Source organism: Prunus avium, chromosome 2, assembly GCF_965620075.1.
Source record: "Prunus avium chromosome 2, drPruAviu1.hap1.1, whole genome shotgun sequence".
In the NCBI taxonomy this organism is placed as follows: Eukaryota; Viridiplantae; Streptophyta; class Magnoliopsida; order Rosales; family Rosaceae; genus Prunus; species Prunus avium.
Genome location: NC_142285.1, coordinates 29,648,770 through 29,673,092, shown reverse-complemented (window position 1 = coordinate 29,673,092; position 24,323 = coordinate 29,648,770). Strand labels below are relative to the sequence as shown.

At 37.4% G+C, this 24,323-nt stretch overlaps 5 protein-coding genes across 8 annotated transcripts; 2 read left to right on the top strand and 3 right to left on the bottom strand.

Moving 5' to 3' along the window:
• Positions 1-4,274: 4,274 nt before the first annotated feature.
• LOC110745697 (cyclin-U4-1-like) lies at positions 4,275-6,086 on the top strand. The gene is made up of 2 exons (XM_021945818.2): positions 4,275-4,737; positions 5,622-6,086. Exons 1-2 carry the CDS (start codon positions 4,406-4,408, stop codon positions 5,896-5,898), a joined length of 609 nt encoding a protein of 202 aa, XP_021801510.2. The 5' UTR covers positions 4,275-4,405; the 3' UTR covers positions 5,899-6,086.
• An 861-nt stretch (positions 6,087-6,947) lies between these two features.
• On the bottom strand, positions 6,948-8,059 carry LOC148296808 (uncharacterized). The gene has a single exon (XM_088249098.1). It carries the CDS (start codon positions 7,627-7,629, stop codon positions 7,174-7,176), a length of 456 nt encoding a protein of 151 aa, XP_088105224.1. The 5' UTR covers positions 7,630-8,059; the 3' UTR covers positions 6,948-7,173.
• Positions 8,060-8,565: 506 nt separating this feature from the next.
• LOC110745705 (DNA-directed RNA polymerases II and IV subunit 5A) lies at positions 8,566-12,660 on the bottom strand. Of its 2 annotated transcripts, XM_021945828.2 has the most exons (6): positions 12,465-12,660; positions 10,822-10,875; positions 10,110-10,318; positions 9,857-10,036; positions 9,219-9,332; positions 8,566-8,999 (listed from the first exon to the last, which is right to left on the bottom strand). In XM_021945828.2, the coding sequence occupies exons 3-6, from the start codon at positions 10,308-10,310 to the stop codon at positions 8,874-8,876; spliced, it is 621 nt and encodes a 206-aa protein (XP_021801520.1). In that variant the 5' UTR covers positions 10,311-10,318; positions 10,822-10,875; positions 12,465-12,660; the 3' UTR covers positions 8,566-8,873. The 2 variants fall into 2 exon arrangements, with proteins under 2 accessions (XP_021801520.1, XP_021801521.1); XM_021945829.2 differs by lacking the exon at positions 10,822-10,875.
• Positions 12,661-13,728: 1,068 nt separating this feature from the next.
• Positions 13,729-16,814, bottom strand: LOC110745706 (DNA-directed RNA polymerases II and IV subunit 5A-like). Of its 3 annotated transcripts, none has more exons than XM_088249334.1 (5): positions 16,403-16,814; positions 15,366-15,566; positions 15,105-15,284; positions 14,372-14,485; positions 13,729-14,031 (listed from the first exon to the last, which is right to left on the bottom strand). In XM_088249334.1, the coding sequence occupies exons 2-5, from the start codon at positions 15,564-15,566 to the stop codon at positions 13,906-13,908; spliced, it is 621 nt and encodes a 206-aa protein (XP_088105460.1). In that variant the 5' UTR covers positions 16,403-16,814; the 3' UTR covers positions 13,729-13,905. The 3 variants fall into 3 exon arrangements, with proteins under 3 accessions (XP_088105460.1, XP_088105459.1, XP_021801522.1); XM_088249333.1 differs by having other exon boundaries at positions 15,366-15,595; positions 16,403-16,813; XM_021945830.2 differs by having other exon boundaries at positions 15,366-15,592; positions 16,403-16,811.
• A 4,781-nt stretch (positions 16,815-21,595) lies between these two features.
• Positions 21,596-23,976, top strand: LOC110745707 (Alcohol dehydrogenase transcription factor Myb/SANT-like family protein). Its single transcript, XM_021945832.2, has one exon. The coding sequence runs from the start codon at positions 22,476-22,478 to the stop codon at positions 23,559-23,561; it is 1,086 nt and encodes a 361-aa protein (XP_021801524.2). The 5' UTR covers positions 21,596-22,475; the 3' UTR covers positions 23,562-23,976.
• The last annotated feature ends 347 nt before the right edge of the window (positions 23,977-24,323 follow it).

Here is a 24,323-nt window from a genome sequence, read left to right as displayed (position 1 = left end):
CCCTATCTCGACTACTTCTAGATTTAGATGGTTTGTGACGTTTGTAGATGATTGTACTCGTAGAACATGGCTCTCCATGATGAATACTAAAAGTGAAGTGTTTACTATGTTTAAAGCCTTCCACAAACAAATTGAAACTCAATTCTATGCCAAAATCTAGATCCTTCGTTCTGACAATGAAGGCGAATATGTCAACCATGACTTTCAGATGTACTTTCAGACTCTTGGCATTCTCCATGAAAAGACTTGTCCTCAAACCCCATAACAGAATGAGGTTGCAAAACGGAAAAATCGTCATCTTCTTGAAACAACCTGTGCACTCTTGATTGGGGTTCCTCGCCACCACTGAGATGATGCCATCGTCACAGCTATTTATTTGCTCAACTGTATGCCTTCTCATGTCTTGGACTTCTATACTCTAGTCCAAGTGCTTGCTCAACACGGGCCCCTGCCCTTTGTCTTGATGCTCTAACCACGAGTATTTGGATGTGTGGCGTATGTTCATCTCCGTAAAAACCAGCAAAGAAAACTTGACCCTTGTGTTATCATCCTCCTTCCCGACACACATACGTCACTCTGGATGTCACTTTTTTGGAGTCTAAGACATTCTTGTGTCCAATTCTCCATTTCAGGGGGAGACACGGAGTGAAGTGCATACTTGGAGCCCATTGAAAGATGGAAAAATCGACGTCAACATGGAAACGACCGGTCATTTCAAACAATGAGCTCCTTGGACAAAAACGACCAGTCACTCTGAAGAAAACGATTGGTCACCACAAACAGCAGAACTCGATAGTTGGGCTCGGACTAAAACGACTGGTCGCCTTGAAGAATGCAACAGGTCAACCACCCCCCCCCCCCCCCTCTCTCTCTCTCTCTCTCTCTCATTCTATAGTACTAAACGACCAATCTCTTAAGAATATATTTAGCCCTAAAACTCCTGTGAATTTAGTTGATGATTTTGTTGGATACCAATTACCTTTCAAGCGAAATCGTGACAAACCACCAAACTGGTATTCTTGTGATATTAGCAAATTGTCAAAGTATCCAATTGTCAACCATGTGTCCACTCAAGGATTGGCTGAACCACTAAAGGCATTTGTGCATTAGTTGTCTGCTATTGACATTCCCAGTAAGATTACTGAAGCATTGAAAGATCTGAAGTGGAATTAAGCAATGAAGGAAGAGAGGAAGGCTCCGGAGAAAAATTAGACATGGACACTCGAGACATTACCCCCATGAAAAAGAATAGTTGGATGCAGATGGGTGTTTACTCTCAAACACAATGCCAATGGTTCCATTGAACAATACAAAGCCAAACTTGTGGCAAAAGGGTACACACAGACCTATGGCATCGATTATGCAGAAATATTTGCCCTCGTAGCAAAGCTTAACATAGTCAAAGTGCTCCTATCTCTTCTTGCTAACCTGGATTGGCCAATCCATTAGTTTGATGTAAAAAAACTTGTTTTCTTGTATGGTGAACTCACATAAGAAGTGTACATAGACACCCACCGAGATATACAACATCTACTCAGACAAGTGTGGTGTGCAAGTTATGGAAAGCATGGTTCAGACGATTCACTTTTGTAATGAGGAATTATGCGTTCAAGTAAAGCAATTCAGATCATACTCTGTTCTTGAAACATCAGAAAGGAAATGTAATAGCTTTAATAATTTATGTTGATAATATGATAATTAATGGGAATGATGAACATAAAATATCTTGGCTGCAAGACTATTTAGCTATACAAGAATGCTAGATTGCAAACTTGTAGACACTCCTATTGTTCAAAATCACCATCTTGGAGAATATCTGGATCAAGTTCCAACTAACAAGGAAAGATACCAAAGGTTAGTGAGAAGATTGATTTATTTGTCACATACTTGACCAGACATCGCTTATGCAGTGAGCGTAGTTAGTCAATTCATGCATTCTCCAAGTGAAGATCACATTAATGCAGTTCTCCAAATACTTCGATATTTAAAGTCTGCACGTAGCAAAGGACTTATGTTCTCAAAACATGGTCATATGAATATTGATGGTTACACATATGCAAATTGGGCAGGAAGTGTAACAAATAGAAGATCTACGTCTGGTTACTTTACATTTGTGGGAGGTAATTTAGTGATGTAGAGGACCAAGAAGGTAGTAACTCTATGTAGTGTAGAAGCCGAGTTCAGAGGTATGACTAAAGGAATTTGCGAACTCCTTTGGCTTTGTAGGTTGCTTACTGAACTTGGGTATCGACTTATGTCTGCAATGAATCTCTTTTGTGACAAAAAGGCTGCAATAGCTATTGCACATAATCCAGTTCAACATGATCGCACCAACATGTTGAGGTGGTTCGACACTATGTCAAATAGAAGCTTGAAGCTAAAGTGATTCAATTTCCGTTCGTAAAGTCCGAGGATCAATTGGCGGATATTTTGACAAAGGCAATTTTCAGTAGAGCGTTTCACAATTCACTGGATCAGTTGGGCATTGACGACATCTATGCACCAACGTGAGGGGGAGTGTTGGCGTGACTTGTGGACTCGTAGTTAATTTCCTTACACGTCAAGGTTTCCTATATTCAATGTAATTGATTTACTTTAATTATTACTTTCCTTGACCTACAAGGGTTTATTGTATTATAAATACAACCTCCTACGAGCAGAAGAATCCATAGAAAATTTCCACAAACAATATTCACTTATACATTTCATATTTTGACACATTTGCCACCAAAGTAATTTCGAACCTAAAAAAGATTAGAATTACAAGTCATGGCGCAGGATTGGATGAGATCTGCTTCCTTAGGACACAAAGGTATATATATATATATATATATGGTGACGAAGAAATAACATTACCAGAACATGAGAACTTTTAGATTGTCGACAAACAGATAATCTTTGCTGTAGCTTGGATTATTTATACTATAGTATAGCTAGCCGGTAGTTTAGCCTGAACACAAAAAAGAAGGTAATAATAATAATAAAATAAACAAAATCTTTACAGTAAAGATTAATAGGACATGTCATATAAGACCTTTTCTTTTCCAATTTTGTGTGACATTCTCATATTAAATTCTACCGTCGTCGTTATGTCGTTATGCAATGATATAGTGTGCATATAAAGTATCTCACATAGACTGAAAAAAAAAAATGAAAGAAAAATCAATCGGTTTAATAAGTAAAATGATTAAGATTAAAAAAAAAATGTGTGCACATAAAATATCACATGTTACTTTATAAATATTCTTTTTTGGGACCAAATTGCTATAACCGTATATGAAGCTCAACCTATGCTGGATTGATACGTCCAAAACTTGCCCTTCCCGCAGATTTTGACGTTTTGTTTGCATTGCTATTTGATTCACAGACAACAATCCCTTGCCAATCTCGTGACCTTTTGGTCACCATCTAAGCAGTGTTTTAATAAATTTGTCACTTTAATTATAAGTGCGCTTATTAAAATCGTTTGCCGAATAATGTAGCAGTGTTTTAAATTCGAATTCACTCTAAACATCATTTATTTTTTATCGGAAACGAAGAATACAATATTAGCATTATTGTAATTATATTAAGTTAAGCAAGATACAAATCACATGACCCAATCTTGAACCCCAACCCACCATCCCTAAATTGTGCAAATTTTGAGTGTACTTATTGCTTGCAACAAAAGCAGCTTACATTAAAGCCGTGGACCAAACATAGCAAATCCATGTTATGCCACCCAAATTGTATGCGAATCACAACACATGCAAAGGTGCAAGATCTCTTAGAACGTGGGGGCCCCACATTACAATCACAAATTTTTCCCACATGTAATCACATGATGGGTATGGCATGCCATCACAATTGTCACAGCAAATCGCCAGAAAAAAAAAATATCCCACGTTCATTTCAAGAAAATGACACTATTTAATCCACCATTAATCCATCTTTCTTCCCTCTTAAAAGGTTTGAAATAAAAGGAAAGAAAAAATCATTGCCCAACTCAAAAATGCAATCTTTTTAAATTAAAAATGAGACGTGTCACAAACCCACTAAACCAATGAGGATACGTAAAGTCCTAATTCAAATTGTTGAGGCTATTTTGGTAATAATGAATAAATATCTTTTGTTTTTTTTTACCTGTTTTTGTTTTCTGTTTTATTATAGTTGAAATAAAAAGAAAAAAAGAGAAATTATTTTTTAGTTTTTAGTTTTATACATTTACCTTTCTCTTCATTGGCCTCTATCATCTCTCATGCTCCCTCCTTTCTTTAACTAAAAAACCAAAAACAAAAAGCAAAAAAAAAAATACTAGGACACTAATTCCTAACCAATCTTATATATAGACAACATAAGCACTAAGCATCAACAAAAAATTCAAAACACTTGAGAACCAAACCAGAACTTGCTCTCATCATCATCAATGGCAGAGCTAGAGAACCCAATAGTGATGACCAAGATCATCACATTCCTCTCATCTCTGGTTCAAAGGGTGGCTGAATCAAATGACATCAATCCATTCCAAACCCAGAGAATCTCAGTCTTCCATGGCCTTACCAGGCCCACCATTTCAATACAGAGCTATTTGGAGAGGATTTTCAAGTATGCCAATTGTAGCCCATCTTGCTTAATTGTTGCATATGTTTATCTGGATCGGTTTTCTCAGAGGCAACCAACTCTGCCCATCAATTCGTACAACGTTCACCGGTTGCTGATTACTAGTGTCATGGTGGCTGCAAAGTTCATGGATGACATGTAAGTGCGTTGAAGTTGAATTTTATTAGCTTATGATGAGCATTTGTTTGGAAAATCTCTTTGGATTTGAACTTCTGGTGTTTTTGAGTACTTATAAATTTTTTGTCAAAGTTATTTATACAAGTTTATGTGGTCATTTTCATTGTGTTCATACAAGTTTTGGAATATTCTGTTTCCTGCATGAATGTGGATGGAGATTGGATATGAATTCATTGGGTTTTTCTTTTCTGAGTCTTACCTTATTAAGTTTGCTGTGTCTCTGAGCTATAGAATTCTCACTGTTTTCTGATCTGGGTTTGCTTAATTTCTTGCTTTGGTATCTTCATAAATTTCATAATTTCATAAAGCTCTGTAATTACTTGGAAAAAGTTGGAGGTATAAAACCTTCTGATTTGGAATGATTCTGAATATATAAAACCTCATAGACAGAAAGTTTTAATGGGTGTTAGTTGGATTGGCCTAGGCCTTTTGACTTCAAGCTCCCGTAGTACTCATGTGTGTGAGTTTTACCTTCTCTCCCCTTCCTAACTTCGATCACAAAAAGAAAAACTTTTGCAAAAGGCTTGTAGCTAAAGTGGTTAAGAGCATTTACCCCTCCCCCGATGTCTAGTCTCTTCTACCTGGCTAATTATGTTTAACTAAAAATCCAACTAATCTCAGCCATGTGCTACCATGGCTTTCCTATATACATGGAGTGGAGAGTCCACCAAGATGCACATGGTGGCATAATTTAATAAGTTTGATCACATAACATCATGAAGAAATATGGCTCATAGAAAAGTTTCTGTAATGTGAAAGCTATTTTTGTAATGAGATCCATTTGCTGTAGATTTATTGCCAGAATTAACTAATTTCCATTTTCATAAATGTGCTGTAATATTCAGGTACTACAACAATGCTTATTATGCAAAAGTTGGAGGGATCAGCACAATAGAGATGAATTTTCTTGAAGTGGATTTCCTATTTGGTTTGAGCTTCAACTTAAATGTGACCCCTTCAACCTTCACCACCTACTGCTCCTACCTCCAAAGAGAAATGCTCCTCTTGCAGCCTCCTCTAGATTCTGCAGATTCTTCTCTTAGTTTAGGCAAATCACTAAAGCTCCATTTGTGCTTCGATGAGGAGGAAGCCTCCCATCAGCCACAGCAGCTAGCTGTTTGATTAAAGCTTTAAAGGGTTGTTGCCTTAAAAAAAAAAAAAAAAAAAAAAATTGTAGTTGTTGAGGTAGTATTTTCGTACTTTGCCCATATTTTTTGGGCTGGCAATATGAACATTAGATATTTCTGTCCTTTTTTTTTTCCTCTTTCTTTTTTGGGTTTTGTAATTGAAGTTATTTGGCATGTTATGTACAGATGGGTCTTAAATTTCCAGTCTGGAAAAGCAATGCCTCTAAATGACTTTTATTTTTTTCTTCCCCAAAGTTGGGAAAAGGGAGGGAGGAAAACTCACACACACGGGTACCATAGGATTTAGAATCTAGGACCACTTGATTCAATCCAAATAGCACTCCATTGTTCCTCTAAATGGCTTGTTTGGTTGATACTTGTTCTTATCCACAAATTTTAGTCTCTTCTTGACTTATAGGTTGCCACAAGTGAAAAACATAGGTGGCCACTGGCCACGCAAGACAATTTGCTCATACTTGGTCACAATTTGGAAGGAATATGAGTGGTGGGTGTGAAAGCTAATTTGGTGACATGGGTAGGACCGGTGAACATAAGAATAGTTCCTGTACACAGAGTACTGTTTTATTTTATTGCAGTCATATTTGGTGTTGACAGTTGTATTGATATTGAGATGGGAACAAGGAACATGTGCAATCATGGGCCACTCCACTGGTTGGGGGGGAGAGAGAGAAGTTTAGAAATTAGTTCTGAGTTGTAGAATTTGACAGGCTGGCTTAGAAATCATAAGAATGTTGTTCATATAATGTTTTCTTTTCCAACATGGTTATATTGTCAAGATTGTTAATTTGATATGTATAGTATAGATATTAATGTTTTGTTTTTTCAAACCGTTTAACATGTTGTGTTGTCAAACTATTAATCTGGACGACATTTGAATAAAAATTCATATCATCTAAACAGAGAACATTCCTTGGCATGTGCAAGAAAAGTCCATAGAAGTTTAACATAAAACAAGCATGGCTCGCGGTCATAGTTCTTGTCTGGAAACTGAGAGATGCGTGATGCTTGTCCTTGGCCAGCTAGTTGTATAATCACTAGAAAATCATCTTAGATTTTATTGACAGCACTATAAAATCTGAGCTGGGATACATTGTAATTCGTACATACAGTAAACCCATGTGGCAACCCAACCCTGCTCATGGACTCAGCTACACACTCTGCAAATTGACAACACAATATAACCATATATTTATTCCTCTCATCACGTAACTAAGGATAAACCAATATGGTTGTACACAACCATTTGTATCTACAAAAGATTCTTACAAAACCTTAATATAACAGGCAGAGTAGCTGCAAACAATACGTAACGAAACTGGACATCTTTTGGGGTTACAGCAAACACTGCAGAACCGTAAGTCACGATCATAGCCACTGTGGCAACCACGACCTCCAATTGGAAAGGGAACTTGATAGTAAGCGATATGATTATAAAGATGGCAGTGGAAAGAGCCAGGGTGTTTGATATCAAGAACACATAAAATGGTGATATTTGAGCTGCATAAATGGCATTCCCTGCAGTGTGGCCATTCTCACTGTCTTGCCAAACACTTCCGGGAGGGTTGACCCCAGCTTGGAAGGTCACCGCAGTGATCAGTGCTGCAACTACTAGCAAAACGTTGCGTGTATCGCCCGGAGGATCTCTTCCTTCGTCGTATGCGCTTGAACCAATGCCACCATGGTTTGTTTGGTGGGTTTGGGGCATTCGCCATTTTTTATTTCTATGAAGCTAGCTAGCGATGATGTATAAGACTCGGCTTCTGAGGTGTCTGTATAAATAGCCTGTGGTGTTGCAAAATGAGTTGCTGCATCAAGCACTGGCTTCTAGGTTTCATTACTCTGGTTAACATCAATGGAGAAGTAACTAGGGAGAGAAGAGGAAGTTTCTTTTGACCTAGTACATGAAATATGTGGCAGCAACAACAAATAAAAGCCAAAACATGTACTCGCCCAGTCAAACTATGTATATGTAAAAACCCTTGTCTACGAAATCGCGTTCGAGAGACAGCAAACAGTAAACATCAACGCGTTATATAATCCAGCCCATTAGAGGGGTTTAGATTCCTGGATGGTTCAGAGACTTGGACAAGTTTTTGTTTTTGTTGACCATGTCAAAGTCTACTAACAACTGTCTACGAATAACAAAAGCATGGTAGAAAGCCTACCTTAATTCATCCATCTCTAACAAAAGTTGTGAAGGAATATCTTCATGCCAAGTTGAAGTCGGAAGCAAGTCAATCAATCATTTGCTTCTTTTTCCTTAGTTCAAATGAAGAAGCATCAAGGACGAGAAGTAGACGTTTCTTTTACATGGGTACATGAAACTCACGGTAGCAGCTTCAAAGTGCAGAAAGGGGGAAAGTAAAAATTGGGTACTTCGACCAAAACGATAAAAAATATCAGGTACATGAAACTGCGGCTACACTAGGTCGCACAAGCACACAAAGCCTAATATGACCATTGATGCATTGTGCTCACCACGTCCATCAACAGTCAAGATCAGTCTCTATGGGTGTGCCCTGCTGGAAATATGTCTATCGAGCAAGTCAAAGCTCAGGAACAAGGGTTAGAATTCCCCGTTTAGGCATCCCTTTTAACAGGAAAACAACTTTTTAAAAAAGAATAAATAAGCCCTAAACCCAAGCCAAAACCCTACTTCATTCATCCATATTCTTAAATTTTCACATAAACGTCCATTTATACCTCAGACATCAATGTAAGGAATCTCAAAGGGCAACATTAGCAAGTGTACTTTGAGAGGGAGGTGGTGTGACAACAATATCAGTATGCAGACAACTGGAAATCAGCTCCACACTAGCTAACATCGCATGCACTACTGAGGAATGCGCAGAATTGAGTTCAAAACATCAAGTTGCCTAAAATCCTAATTGCAGACTCTTCCCTTTTGAGCTCCTTTTCAGAATCAAGCTGCACTAACAATAAAAATAACTAAATAACGTAGCGGTAGGTGATATATCGTCCTGCAGTCTCACTTGGTCGGACTATCTTCACAACTTGTCCACGCTTAAGCCCATAATATTTTGCAATTGGATCGGTCACCTGAATTCGAGGAAGCTGGACTCCATCCACCCAATATACGCACACCAAAGAAACAATTTAGTGTACAAGTAGCCAGATAAGTACAGACTAAGATGTGTTTAGAACACAACCATGAAAAATCTCCAAAGAGGAGAAAAAAAGTTTGCTATTTTGTCATAAAATGAGGTCACGCCATGTCTTACGTAGCATCTAAATTTCTTAAATACAATATTAACAACACTGTTCAGCACTGACCTGTGTTTCTTTCACAGTATACCTCTCCAGTAAAGTCTTCTTTTCCTCAGTTGTAAGCACCAGATGCTCAGGAACTAGCACATGCTCTTTAATATTCACCAACAATTCTGCCTCCTGAATCAATAGAGTTAATGAAAGAAAACGTTAATATCCACTAACACATTATTCTCATGTTGCAATTGTATTTATTTTATAGACTAAGGTGGAGACAACGTGACTGGAAAAGAAAACATCTACAAGCCAAGCTGAAGTGAAAGCTGTATTCCCAGGAGTAAATCAAACAATGCAAAGTAGTTATTCAAGACCGACCTAGTTTAAGACAGACCTAGTTTTAGGCATCTCGGTTAATTAACATTATCCAATCATCACTCTAAAGTGTAGGGTAATACCTATACAATTAAGAGCATTTGATCAAATAAATTGTCATTCTTTAAAAGGCCCTTGGAATATAAACAAACTAAGCAGGCTATGGTGATAACAGTGATCTTTCAGTGTATAGACTTCAATTTTCTGATACTAAGACATGCCCAAGTAAGAATTCCGATGTTTCTGATAGGTAAGGATTAATAGATTATAGTGATATTCAGGAGATTTCGAGAACATTTCATTTAAACCAAAATCTAAGCAATGAACGTCACCTGAAAAACCTCCAAGTGGAACTTTGAAGATATCTCACTGATACAGGTCTTTGCAAAGGGAGTCAGATTTTGTTGAGTAACCAAGACAGCTCTGAGCACATTCTCCGATTTCATGCGGTTAGTATAAGTCTTCATTGTCTTGACCCCAACCTTTGGTTCTTCAGGAAAAAAGACATAAATCTGAAACACAAGAACCAACAATTAGAGACGGATAACACTACATGCACTGCAATAAAAAGCATCAGGGACACACCTGATCAGAGCTATCACTTCGCTTAGTTTTATTGATAGTAAGGTCTTCCCTTTTCATGTTTTCGCCATATTTGCTCTTGAACTGTTCTCTTGTCATGTTGATCTCAAAATCTCCAACTAAGTAATTCCGATCTTTCAGCATTTGCATCACCGTCCTTCGAACTCTGTAAAGCCTCGTGATTTCTTCTTCGGGGTAAACCATCTTTGTCACTGATAGAGTACAAAAATTAGCTTGGTAGTTAGATTTCTTTGGGATTATGAAAATTCAATTTCGCAAATGACTACAAAATCTACAGTTACACATGTAGCTACCAAAAGCTGCTTTCCTATGCAATTGAAAACGAGATTGGTTATCGAATCACAGCCAAGCAACAACGAAATCAACTTAAACCAAAACAAAATTCAACAATTCCATTAACTTTTCTACACAAAAAGAAAAGGCCTCTGCTCTAGAAACCTTAGAAACGAGGACACTAGAGATGAATCAAGGTGATTAGGGCATTTGATCAAGTAAACAAGAAAGAGTGCATCAAAGGCTTTCCGAAAAGAGGGGAAAACGAACCAACCACAGTTACCAAGTAATACATTAAATCAACAAACCAACCACAGCTAACAAGTACTTCAAGAAGCAGATGGAAAGTAAGTGAAGGAGGCAGACGCAGTCGAGAAGAAAGTGAGCTAAGACTAAAAAAAATTAATTGAAGAAAAAAAACCTCGTGGAGCAGAGGCAGTCGAGAAGAAGAGGCTGAGCCTGTTACCGCCAAAACCTGGTGCAGCAGAGGAAGTTGAAAAGAAGGTGAGAGACCAAAACCAATTGATATTTATGCAGGACGCAAATTGCTCTGTCAAATGACAGATACAATCAATCACAGGGGATTTGTCAAAATTGCAAACTCCAAAACTACATATCTTTCTCCAAACAAAAAGAAAAAACAGAGCATGACTTTGCTTTGACATGGCCAACAGTGTCAGATGCTCTGTTTTCTGTAATTTATTGTTGGTATTTTATTCATTTTAGAGTAATTGGTCTCTCTATCTCATATAAAGGAGAAATTGCTCTGCTGGTATAATTTTTAGAAATTGCTCTGCTGTACCTTCTATCCAAATGGTAACCTAGTACGACTTTTTTGGCAAAATTTTTATAAGAAATGGAAACCTTATAGCTACAAAAGAAACTCCACAGCAAGCATAAAACAAATACTAATCTGAAGAATAAAATAGCAATGCAAATTCTGTTTTTTTCTTTTTAATTTCACACCATCTACCTATAACATTACCACAATGACATGAGCAAACAAAAAGGCCCAAATCTAGATTTGCTGTACCTTCTATCCAAATGGTAACCTAGTATGACTTTTTTGACACAAATTTTATAAGAAATGGCAACCTCATAGCTACAAAAGAAACTCCACAGCAAGCATAAAACAAATATAATCTTCCTCTGTGTAATCTTTTAGCACTAAATCACCAACCAAGAAAAAAGAAAATTGGCAGATCTAGGTAGTGCCAGAGTTAAGACAAAGGCCTGCAAATAATGACAATGGGGAAATAGGGAAAAAGAAAAAAAAAGAAAGAAAAAAAGGGTAGAGACATTCTTATGTTAGTTAATCTAATTTGATACAGTTTGAGAGAATACAGAATCTCATTTACCCAAAATGAGAACTTAACTTAAAGGAGACGTTCTAAGGAGAGCCTAGGTTGAGGCTGCACTTCAAAACTTACACCTCAACTGTGAGATTATATATGTGGTGTCTGAAAATAGATGATGATAGGCAAGATGCAGCCATTTGACATGTTAACGTACCTATTAAAAGTCTCCAATCAACACAACTCATGGAAATACAAGAAATCCTCAGTCCAGCCACCAAGTGCCATAGAAAGATATTCAGAAGGTTTAGTCATGACTAAAATCCTATTGAATATAGTCACACACGAGACTGGTACGAATTGCGTACATCAGAAAAGAAACATCTTGTTTTTATTAAGATGAAATAAGATGAAAGGAGAGCATCTTATTTAAAAACTGAAACCACAAGGATGCATCATCCCACATGAACCACTAAGTTCAATAAACTCAAGATTCATGCCAAAAGTCTACTCTAAACTCAAGATTTTGAATTTCTAGGCTTTCTTAAATACCCATTGCAAATTAATTGCCAATTAACATCAAGTATATACATGTCGCTACAGTAGATATGGATTCTACGAAAATTAGAGAAGAGAAGAAGCAAAAAACAGAGAAAAGGAAGGAGAGATTCAGAGCACACAGTCAAAATTGTTGAGGACAATTGCAAAAATCAAAGAGGTGGAAGAAGGAAAAGAGAGATATCAAAAGGGAAAGACCAGAAAAACTTGCCTGGGTCAAGATTCGAAGAAGAGGTGGAGTCGCGAACGAGAGAGAGGGCGAAGTCGCGAACCACAGAGAGAGGCGGAGTCGCGTGTTTGTGAACCCCTTTTCAGCTTCCCTGTATAAGGAGAACGAGAGTTTCTTTCTTCTTTCTGCTTCCTTCTGGTGCCGCCAAAACTTTTACACTGGAAAACCTAGCATCTGTCGTGAAGAACAGGCTAGTGTGATTAAATCAAGTTTGAAATTTACATTTTGACCCCCAATTTTTGTATAAACTTTAGAATTACCACAAAAGTTTCCAGATATTTTCAAAATAACCCCGCACCGTATCTTGACCGTATTTAGACCTTATCCTTCATGTGTATGTATTGTGGGACGTATTGGAGTCGTATCAGGTGGTCAACAACCCATAAGGAAAGTCAATGATACTTCGTTGCAGATTAGATTCGGAGATACTCTAAACCCTAAACCCATACAAACTACTTTTCCATTCCAAAGGAAGTTGGAAAAGACTTGTTTGGAGAGGAGCCACAACTTGTAGCTTCTCTAGAATGCTAAAATTCGTACCAAGTAGAAAGGAGAAGAAGCATGCATATATCCCATCTTCACCACTGGAAAATCTCTCTGTTAATAACAAAAACCCTATTCAAGTCAAGACACAGCCATTGAATATAGCCATTTTTGAGGTTATGTATATGAATGATTTTTTTCTATTAACTTCTGCGTCGGATGGAATGCCTTGTAATGTTTGCTTGATATTATTGATTATTTTTTTATTTAAAGAATCATCCCATCTCAATTGAAAATGCAAGCACCTTTTTGCGAAGAAATCAAACTCCGCTTTTGTATTGATCTTGTATTGCCTTGTATTGCTTTTTGTTTCTATGTTTCTTATCTCCGCTTTTGTATTGATCTTGTATTGCCTTGTATTGCTTTTTGATTCTATGTTTCTTATGTACGAATACAATCCCGTATATAATCCTTTCAAGGTGTGAAAGGATATTTTGCATTATGTTTATGGCTATTCAATTTGCTTTCCACTTCAGCTACCTCTTAGAAAAAATGAAAAGAAGAATTCTACATATCATTTGGTTCTTTTATGAGGAAATTTACATTTTTTAAAAATAAATAAATAAAATTTGGGATTCATTAAGCAAAATTATACCTAGAACATCCACACAAGATCTGAAGGAACCATATTAGCAATTATTTACTCTTCTTCGGTATGAGGTTTGACATCAAAATCAGCATAGAGTTTTCTGCTCCACACAAGTTCACATCACATGCACTACTGAGAAATGCACAAAATGAGTTCAAAACGTTATTACAGTTGCCTAAGATGCTAATTGCAAAGACTGCTTCACTTGTGAGCTCTCTCTCATCCAGCCACAAGTATTTATAAACAGAGCACTAGCAGGTCAGGTGTCAACTAACAATGAAAGTAAGTACATTACACAACATAACGGTAGGTGATGTATCGTCCTGCGGTCTCACTTGGCCGGATTATCTTCATAACTTGTCCACGCTTAAGCCCGTAATATTTTGCAACTGGATCGGTCAACTGAATACGAGGAAGCTGAACTCCATTGACCCCGAAATATATACAAGAAACAATTAGTATCCCAATCGGTTTGGTTTGCCACTGAAAACTAAAATGTGTTTGAAACATACATACATGAATCATCACAATCTTGAGAGGGAACAAAAAAAAGAAATAGTTCGTTAAAGTAGTTTGGAGGGTGTAAAGACACATTAAGCATAAAATGTAAGTAAATAAGCCATAAAATCACTCAATTTAATAGATTGTGGCATATGTTCAGTGTGTAAGCATCTAGATATAGGTCAGGTCATGGCATGTGTTACATAGCATCCTAATAAATCTCTTCAATGCAAGATTAACATTGTTTAGCACTCACCTGTGTCTCTTTCACAGTATACCTCTCCAGTAAGGTCTTCTTTTCCTCATTTGAAAGCAGCTGATGCTCAGGAACTAGAACATGTTCTGTAACATTCACCATCAACTCTGGCTCCTAAACCGAAACATTAATATCCTTTAAATTTGTGAACAATGCATGCTGCAATTATTGTCCTCCTCACAAAGGTGATGCTAGTACGTGTATATATACGGACAAGAAGAAACAACCACAACCTTCAACTTTTAAGGTTGAAGATGTCCCGGAAATAAATAAATCAAACACTGCAATGAAAACCCTCAAGACAGACCTAGTTTTAGGCAAGATAGTGGAACCTAAGACAGACCTGGATTCAATTTGTTGGAATTGCCAATTGAGCCTCTCAAAACTAACATTTATCAGATAACCCCACGCATCCAATCTGTCACACTAAATTATAGGCAATATCAATTTGTCATATTTTACTAATACTATTGAGTGCATTTGATGAGATACATTTTCCATTTAAAAGGCCCTTGGAATGGAAACCAACTAAGCAGGTTGCAACAGTGATATGTCTGTAGAAAGAAACTGAAGTAAATCATCATGTTTCTGATACTAAAACTCCCAACTAAGAAAGCTGATGTTTCTGGTACCTTTCATTTCCATAGACCCTTTAATAGATTATGGTGACATTCTCAAGATCTCAGAAACACAATTTCATCAATCTAACAACAGTTTAATCAATAAACTTCACCTGAAAAACCTCCATGTGGAATTTTGAAGATATTTCGCTTATACAGGTCCTTGCCATGGGAGTCATATTTTGTTGAGTAACCAGGATTGCTCTGGAAACATTCGCTGACTTCATGCGGTTGGTGTAAGTTTTTATGGTCTTGACCCCAACCTTTGGCTCTTCAGGAAAGAAGACGTAGAGCTGATACAAAAGACCAAACAATTAAGGACCGAATGACACTGCAGGCTACATCTACTGCAATAAAAGACATCATTGAAACACCTGATCAGTGCTGTCATTTCGCTTTGTCTTATTGATAGTAAGGTCTTCCCTTTTCATGTTCTCTCCATATTTGGCCTTGAACTGTTCTCTTGTCATGTTGATCTCAAAATCTCCAACTAAGTAATGCCGATCTCTCAGCATTTGCATCACGGTTCTTCGAACTCTGTAAAGCCTTGTGATCTCTTCTTCTGGTAAAACCATCTTTCTCACTCAGAGATTAAAATCCCCTGCTGGTTAGTATGGTATCTTATTACTACAAATTGTACGAATATACAAATACGTAGCTTCCAAAAACTGCTTTTACATACAACTGAAAATGAGATATTGGTTATTTCAATTTAATCACATCCAAACAACAGCAGGATCAAATTTCAACAGTTCCATTATTCTTTCCACAGTAAACAAGGCACAAGGTACTAAGGCATATATTGGTTAACTTGAAAAATTTGTGCTCTGTTCTTGCACTCGAAATCATTTACCATGATCATACTCAGAAAGCAAGATTTCCAAATCACAAAAAACCACAAACACATTCAAAGTACTTTTCCATTTGGAAAAGACTTTGTTTTGGAGAAATTGTAACTTGTAGCTTCTCTAAAAAGCTGAAATCCTTACAAAAGTAGCAAGGAAAGGGACTATACAGAGCCCGTCTTAATTTACCACTAGGCAATCTCTCTGTTAATAACCAAAGCCCCAATCCAAGACACATACCAAATCACCTCCCACAATTGAATCTAACCATTGTTGACAGAAACAGCAAAAGCCCAAAAATCCCTCCAAAAAAATTACTTTCCCCACAAAAATAATTTACTTTCACACAGTTTTTTCCTGATCTCAAGTTCTTACTTCCCAAAACACAAACATGCCATTGGATGATAGAAACCCACAATTACTAAACTAAAAAATGATCTGTTCCTATCAGTAAATAACCAAACCCAACAAAAATGTGAGCACCTCCCACAAAAATTCCAACATTTTCCTTCCAAAAGCATAAAATCGACACCATAAATCCACAATCAAAAAAAGAAGAGGAATACCTTTTCGGCCCTTTGCAGCAAACCAAGCCTCCGAGTCCGAGATTGGATGGGAAGTGCTGAAGCGGGGTTATGTTATGATCTTGCCAAATATGCAGAAGCATGCAAAGCATGAGCTGCTGCCACTTGGAGCTTATAGCAACTTACGTATACAGCTAAAGATGGCAAGGCCTTCCTCCTCTCTCTCCTGTGTGGCCTGTTAAGTAATGGGCTCTTAATCTCAAGCCTGGGCATATTGGGTACTTGTTGAGTAAGGTGTTTTGCTGCTTTCTAGGATCCACTATTTTCCCAAGGAAATCGATGGCTTGTTGGTTCAACATCACTGTCCATAATGAATGACTTGCTACTACAAGAAACTCCGTTTCATCATCTATCAACTCCACCACCACATGAGGTTTACAAGTAATATATTTCTCTAAGGCTTTGATACCAAAGGCCCTCTTGTTAATGGTATTGTTAGCGGTATGTCAAAATGTAACACTCTCGTATTTTATGTCAAATTTTCAATATAAGAAAATACTATATGTATTTCTCTCTTGTATATTACAGATTATGTACGGTATGTTTTCTTGTTGATGATAGCGACTTTCGTTTATAATTCTTTTAGCCGTTTTGATAGAGGGCTTGTTTCCAGGAAATATATTACCAAGAAAAATATTTGTAAATTGTAATAGGTCCTTCTACCTGTCCTTGGTGGTTCATTAACATTGCAGCAACTGCAGTTGAACCATCTACTAACCATCATCATTATCACCGTAAGTCCCCCATACCATGGCGTTGTTCTAATTCTTTATTTTCAAGTAAATATAAATAGAGTTAAAACTATTCTTTCCTAATTAATTTTTAATAATTTTTAATTAGAGAAAAAATTTCAGTGCGTTTTTTACTATTGTTTAGCTAAATAAATAAATTAGTTCGAAATTAATTGGTATGCATTCAAATTCCTATAATTAATAGGCAAGCGAGTGATCTTAGGGGGAAATTGTTGTAATCAATTAATATGACAATTAAAAAAGTTTCAAGTGACTTTTGGTTCTAAATTTTGGTTATACTTGTCTTTTTTATATATATACAAAGTTATAGTTGTCTTAAATGCTCATTGTAGTGATCAATGTCTAAAATATCGATGGTTTTTGAAATATCGGTAATTCAAAAACACGGATATTTCGATGATAATATTGGGATATTATCAATATCGATAAAAATTGAATAAAAACCACGGAAATTGTAAGAAAAACTTGGAAACTTTTTAGGATGTTTATTTAGTCAATTATCTATTACTTTATCACAAAAAATTAGAAGGAAATGCATTGCATGATGGATTTAACTAGGGGTGGCATTTTATACCGAAAAACCGCAAAAATCAACCGATAATTTACCGCAATGAAACCGCAATCGCGGTAAACCGAACCGCATTTGCGGTATTTAGAACCGAACCGCATTTGCGGTTACGGTTGCGGTATTTGATTTTCAAAACTTGCGGTTACCGCAAACCGCAAATATATTTTAAATAATATTGTCTATATTATATTATATGTAAAATATATTTCATACAATATTTTCTATTCACACCCATTATTTATGCTCATGTTATTTATGCTTCTTTTTATAATAAAATGTACTAAACTTATGTTATTTTATTTGTAGATAGCATTGGTGCTCAAACAACACAGCGGGGTTCTTCAAATCCACTCACCACCACCAACACTTTAGTTTGTAACATTGGTGCATTGCATTTTCCTTTTAGTTTGTAACTTTAATTAACTTTGAATTGGATTTTCTTTTGGGTTGTAACTTTAATTCATTTTGCATTGCATTTTCCTTTTGGTTTGTAACTTTAAAGAATTTGGAATTGGAATGCTTGAGAAGTTTAACTTTAATTGGAATGCTTGGAATTGAACTTTAATTTTCTTTAGGTTGTGAATGCTTGAGAAGTTGAGAAGATTGTGAATTTATATATGCTTGAGAAGTTGGATTTTTATGACACAAAAAGAACTTGCGGTTTTAAACCGCAAAGTCACGGTAACCGACCGCGTTACCGAAATAGTCGGTCGGTTTGCGGTTTGGACAAAAATTCGCGGTTACCGAACCGCAACCACCCCTAGATTTAACTTATTTAAGTTGATTATATAGCGAGTTGACAAACATTGCGATTGTAGAAAATATGTAGTAATTAATAAAAGAAGATTAAACACACCATAATCATTTATTTATAATGATTTACTACAATATTTTACAGTTTATGCATTGCATGGTAAGATACATAAATGACTTAATACCACATAGAGTTCCTATAAGGTTCAAATTTGAGTTATTTACACTAACACCTCCTGAGGTTTCGGTTTTTTCACAAAACTCTTTGAGGTTTTAGAAATTACAAGAACACCCCATGAGGTTTTAAATTGTTGTCACAAAACTCATTTTCATTGATTTTTCATCCAAAGATTGATGATTTTATATATATAAAAAATCTCCAAATGACAAAGTTGGCCTTTGAGATTAGATTGCATGTACTTCATTGAGGTTAATTTTGTCATTTGTATAAGCCAAAAATTGATTTTCAAACAAATCTACTCGGAGGGGGTTTTGTGAAAACAAAATGAAACCTCAGGAGGTGTTCGTGTAATTTTTTAGACCTGAGGGGTTTTTGTGAAAACACAAGAAACCTCAAACGGTGTTAGTGTAAATAAATCTTCAAATTTTTCATTGTCTTCATCATCTCGATATTATCGATATTATTGATATTATAGTGATATTTTGGCCAAATATTGCTAAAGTGTGAGAAATTATTGATATCGATATTTTCCGATATTATCGATATTTATACAATAAGTGTATGGATATGTTCCAAAATATCTTTGACTCAAAAAAACGATAATATCCTCGATATTTCATCAATATTATCGATATTTTAGACTATGGTAGTGATCATATAGTAACGCTAGGGTACCCCTCCTATTCTATGTAGAACGAACACTCCATTAGGCTGAAGTGTCGGAGTGTCTGACACGTGGACACGGCTTGGACATGAGTCAACGGTCAAGACACGTTTTGGACACAGTCAGTGACGAACCAATTAAGGTGCAAGGAGGTGCAGCTGCACCTCTCTTCATCGAAAATTCCATAAGAGGTGTTGCATATTGCACCTTTGCTCAGCCTTGGAGTTGCAGCATAGGTGTTCGACGAAATGCCTAAATGAAGTTTTTGTTTTTGGGGGTTGCTATGGGCTGCGCTGCTACTCGCTGCACGCGCTTTTTATTTATTTATTTATAAAAACCTGGCCAAAACAACGTCGTTTTGGACCAGGCTTTTTAAAACATGCGCTGCTTTTTTTAAATTTATTTTTTAAATCGTTGACGGCATTGTTTTGGACCATGCTTTAAATAAATTTATAATTTTTTTTTTTTTTTAAAAAGGAAACCTGCTGCCATTTTGTGGGCTTTTAATAGGGCCTCCATAATTCCTTATTTAAATGGGATTATGAGTTCTCTTTATTTAATTGGGCTTTAATATAGCTTGCACAATTCCTTATTTAAGTGGGATTGAGAATTCTCTTTATAAATGACCAATTTAACATCACCCAATTTTATCAAAGTGTGCGTGCATCACAAGAATCTTGTTTTTGTTTTCCTTCTTGAGTACGCCAATTCAAAGTAAGTCGGATGCATTTTTTTTTTCTTTTTGAGCAAACCCCAATTTTGTTTATTCTTTTTTTTTTTAGCTTTTAGGCTTTAAAAATTGCATCTCCATTGAAAAATTCTTGGGTTCGCCAGTTTAACATGGTCAAGACACTTTTGGACACGGTCAACTGAAGTCAAGACAAGGTAGGGACCATTTCGGAAATTTTAAAACAAAAACTGGGTCACAACATAATTATTGAAACAATTGTGGGCATATTTAAAATAGTTTTAAAATTGGGATTTTCTTCTCTCCTAGCATCTCTCATGAAAAACACTCAACTTTTCTTCTCTCCCTCTCCACATATTTTTTCTTCTCATCTTATTTTAAATTACTTGAAGTTGAAACATCAATAAATACTTACAAACTGATTTATTTTTACTTTTTTTAAAATACTTTTTTCTCAATTTTATCAAATTTTTGGCATCAATTTTTTTGTTTAAATATGTTTTTTTTCCTGTGTTCCTTTATAGTAGAGCTGATATTTTTGGTTGACTAATGATATTGATAACAATTTGGTCGTGAGAGAAGCATATTTTTGAGTGGTTAATTTATTCACTTTATTTCTTTTATTTTTTATTTTTTATTTTTTATGCTAAACCGATTCTTATTTTATGAGGTGAAAAATCGTTTTATGTGTGAATAAATATGTGTATTGTGCTTTATTTTGTTTAGGGAAAAATGAGTAATGCTAGGCCTCCTCTCATGCTCAATCATATTTTATGGTGCATTAGTTATTATATATAAATGATGAATATGAGTACTTTGTTTTATTGTATTATGACATTGAAATATTGAGTATGAATTATTTTTTAAATATAAGTATATATTATTATAATTTTATTACGATTTATTATTATTTTAATTACCATGTCCTAGTCGTGTCCGTGTCCTAGTTTTTTGAGATTTTTCGTATCACCGTGTTGTATTATCGTGTCTTCGTGTCTGTGTCAGTGCAACAAAGCTCCTATCCCCAACCCACCATCTTTCCCACCTTCCATCTTTCTTTGTTTCTTTTTCTTTCCATCTTTCTTTGTTTCTTTTTCTTTTAGGTTGTTCATGTTTGCTTCCAAATCAAATTTGAAATATTTTAATCGATTGAATTTTTTTAATTTTTTAAAATGTTTTTAATAAAATTAATTGTATAAATAATTTGAATTTTTTTATTAACTTTACAAAAAATATTTTAAATTTATGTAACCTGAATGAGAATAGTAGAGCTAATTTTATTTAAATAAAGGCAACATTATAAATTACTCTAAATTAAATTAATTTAATTTACTAGAAGAAACACTCGAACTTAAGCATAAGAACATCGACTCATTACTCTAACTAACACGCCTAACTCACGTTTGAAAAATTCCACTTTGAATGTGAAACAAAAAACAAAACGAAAAAGGTAAGCCTTTGTTTAAAAATAAATAAATAAAATCTGAAACTCCTATTATTGCATCACATCACATAGAATAGAAGTTCCCATGTGATAGAATTAACTGACCTTCCATTTTCTGAAACACCACCAAAGTCACACAAACTCCTCTCACATCCCCATCCTCCCATCAATTGCTACACAACAAAACCTGCCCCGATTGGTGTATTTAGTTAGTACCACCACCACCTCTTGTCCCCCAACCCCCCCAACCTCCCCTCTTTCCCACGCTCTCTCCCCCTCCTCGACCCCTCACAACCTACAAAATACCACCCACAAAAACAAAACAACAAAAAAAAACCCAAGCCCACATACAAAAATGCCGAGCCGATTCCACCCAATCACCACCCAACAAAGTCATAATAATAGGCTCAAAGTCTCTTTAGCCACCCACCCCCCACCCACCGCCTCACCCACACAAGTTATTATTTTACCAAATTACCAACAAATTGCTGATGATGGTGATGATGATCAAATCAAAGAATGACAAAGATAATGGGCAAAGTCAGACAGAGGGTGGACCTGGCCCCCCCACCTCCCTCTCCCTCTCGCTCTCTCTCTTGTGTTGTGGTGGTGTGCGCGCGTAGGTTAACTAACCCCCACCCCCCCTGGCGCACGTTAGCCACCTCACCCCCACCTAAGCGGTGGCCTCATCCCACCGCTCATCTCACCCCACTAGATCTCAAAATCAGCCGCACACCCCTCCACCCACCCACCCCCCACCCTACCCCTCTTTAACCCACCACACAAAACAAATCAATCATGCTACCAAACACCACTTTCTCCTCCTTCCCCAACCCTCATCCTTATCCTCCCCACCTCTCTCTATACTGCGCCGCCTCCCTTATACTTCACCCCCTCCCCCCTTAAAAAAAACCAACAAACACCCCCATCCTCCTCATCTCCTCCTCCTCCTCCTCCTCCTCCTCCACAACACCAAACGCAAACCCAGCAGCAAAGCAACCAACCATGGCTTCTTCTCCTCCATCTTCGCCCCAAGACGACTCCATCCTCCCTCTCCAATCGGACCCACCGCAGGCCGTCCCTCTGGCCCTCCCGGCCCCACCGCCGCCCCAATCCCAGCAAACCCAGCAACCCAACCCAACCCCTCCCTCCTCCCGCCGGCTCCCTCCCCCTTGCTGGTCCCACGAAGAGACCATCGCCCTCATCGACTCCTATCGCGACAAGTGGTACTCTCTCCGCCGCGGCAACCTCAAGGCCACCCACTGGCAGGAGGTCGCCGACGCCGTCGCTCACCGCTGCCCCGCCGCTTCTCCTCCCAAGACCGCCGTCCAGTGCCGCCATAAGATGGAGAAGCTCCGAAAACGGTACCGGACGGAGATCTCGAGGGCCAAGTCCATGCCTTTGTCCAGATTCACCTCTTCCTGGGTCCATTTCAAGCGGATGGACGCCATGGAGAAGGGTCCCGCGGCTGCGAAGAGGGAGAACTCGGAGAGTCCTGGGGAGGAGGACGAGAATGATGAGAATGAGGAAGAGGACGATCAGGATCAGGAGCTGTATGAGGAGCTGAGATATGGGTCGAATATGAAGAGCATGAGCAAGTTGTATAGAAATGGAGTTGGGGTTGGAGGCAGTGGTGGAAGTAGTGGAGGTGGGTTCAGGATTCGGATCCCAACTGGGGTTAGTATAGCTCAGCCCGGGACCAAGGTTTATCCGAAAATGGATCCGAAATTCGGGTTGAATTCGAATTCGGGATCGGGTTCAGGGCCGGGGTATGGGAGTGCTAAGGTGATGAGGGAGTGTGGGAATTCGGTGAGGCCTGGATTGGGGAAGAGGGAGAGGGAGGGGAGGGAGAGGGAGAGAGACCCTGTGGCCGAGATGGTTTCGGCGATCAAGGTTTTGGGAGATGGGTTTGTGAGGATGGAACAGATGAAGATGGAGATGGCGAGGGAGATCGAGACGATGCGGATGGAGATGGAGATGAAGCGGACCGAGATGATTTTGGACTCGCAGCAGAGGATTGTGGAGGCTTTTGCCAAGGCAGTTTCGGAGAAGAAGAAGAAGGCCAAACGAATGCCCTCTCCGGAGGCATAGCTGGGCTTGCAGTGGTTGAGTTTTCGCAAATTCTGAAGGACGAATGATCTTCCTGTTCATAGCAGCCAAATGCGTTTGCATCTTAGGGACTAAGATTGTGAGTTTATTAGTTGTAAGTTCTGTGTTTAACTTTCGCTTTCGAGCCACTTTTTACAATTATTTTCCTTTTAAGTGATGAGGAGAATGTGAAACTTGATCACTTTAGCTTGGTTCTGGTCCTTTGTAGCGATTGTAGCTTAATCTTTGTAGTTTGTAGTTCGTGTAGTGGAGGAAAACTATGTAGAATAGTTGTTGTCTCTCTGTTTATCTCTTGGTTTAATGCATAGAAACTCTAGCTGTTAAAATCTTACTCTTTTCTTTTGATCCGATAGTAAGAATGCTTGCTTTATAAAAATGGGAAGAGGATTCTTTTGTTTTGGTTCGGCATCTTATCGAGCTTTGTTTTGGTAGCGAAAGGTGACTTTTTGATAGCTTTTTATGATGTCTAATATCAACTCTAGGAAAATGTTCACTTGCTTGGCACTATGAATCTGGACCATTGATCAGGTGGATTCTTGCATGAATGCGTTGCCCCGATTCATAGTTTGGCAACAGAAGAAACATTACCCATCGATTCTATTCTGTAAGTGACATACTAAATATGTGCAAGCTTTTACAAGATCTTGCAATGTTCCCTAGAAAACATATTCAAGTTCCCTGGTTAACATATTATGACTGGAGAAGCGCGAGTTGATTTCATGGATGGTCGAGACTTTTCGTGTA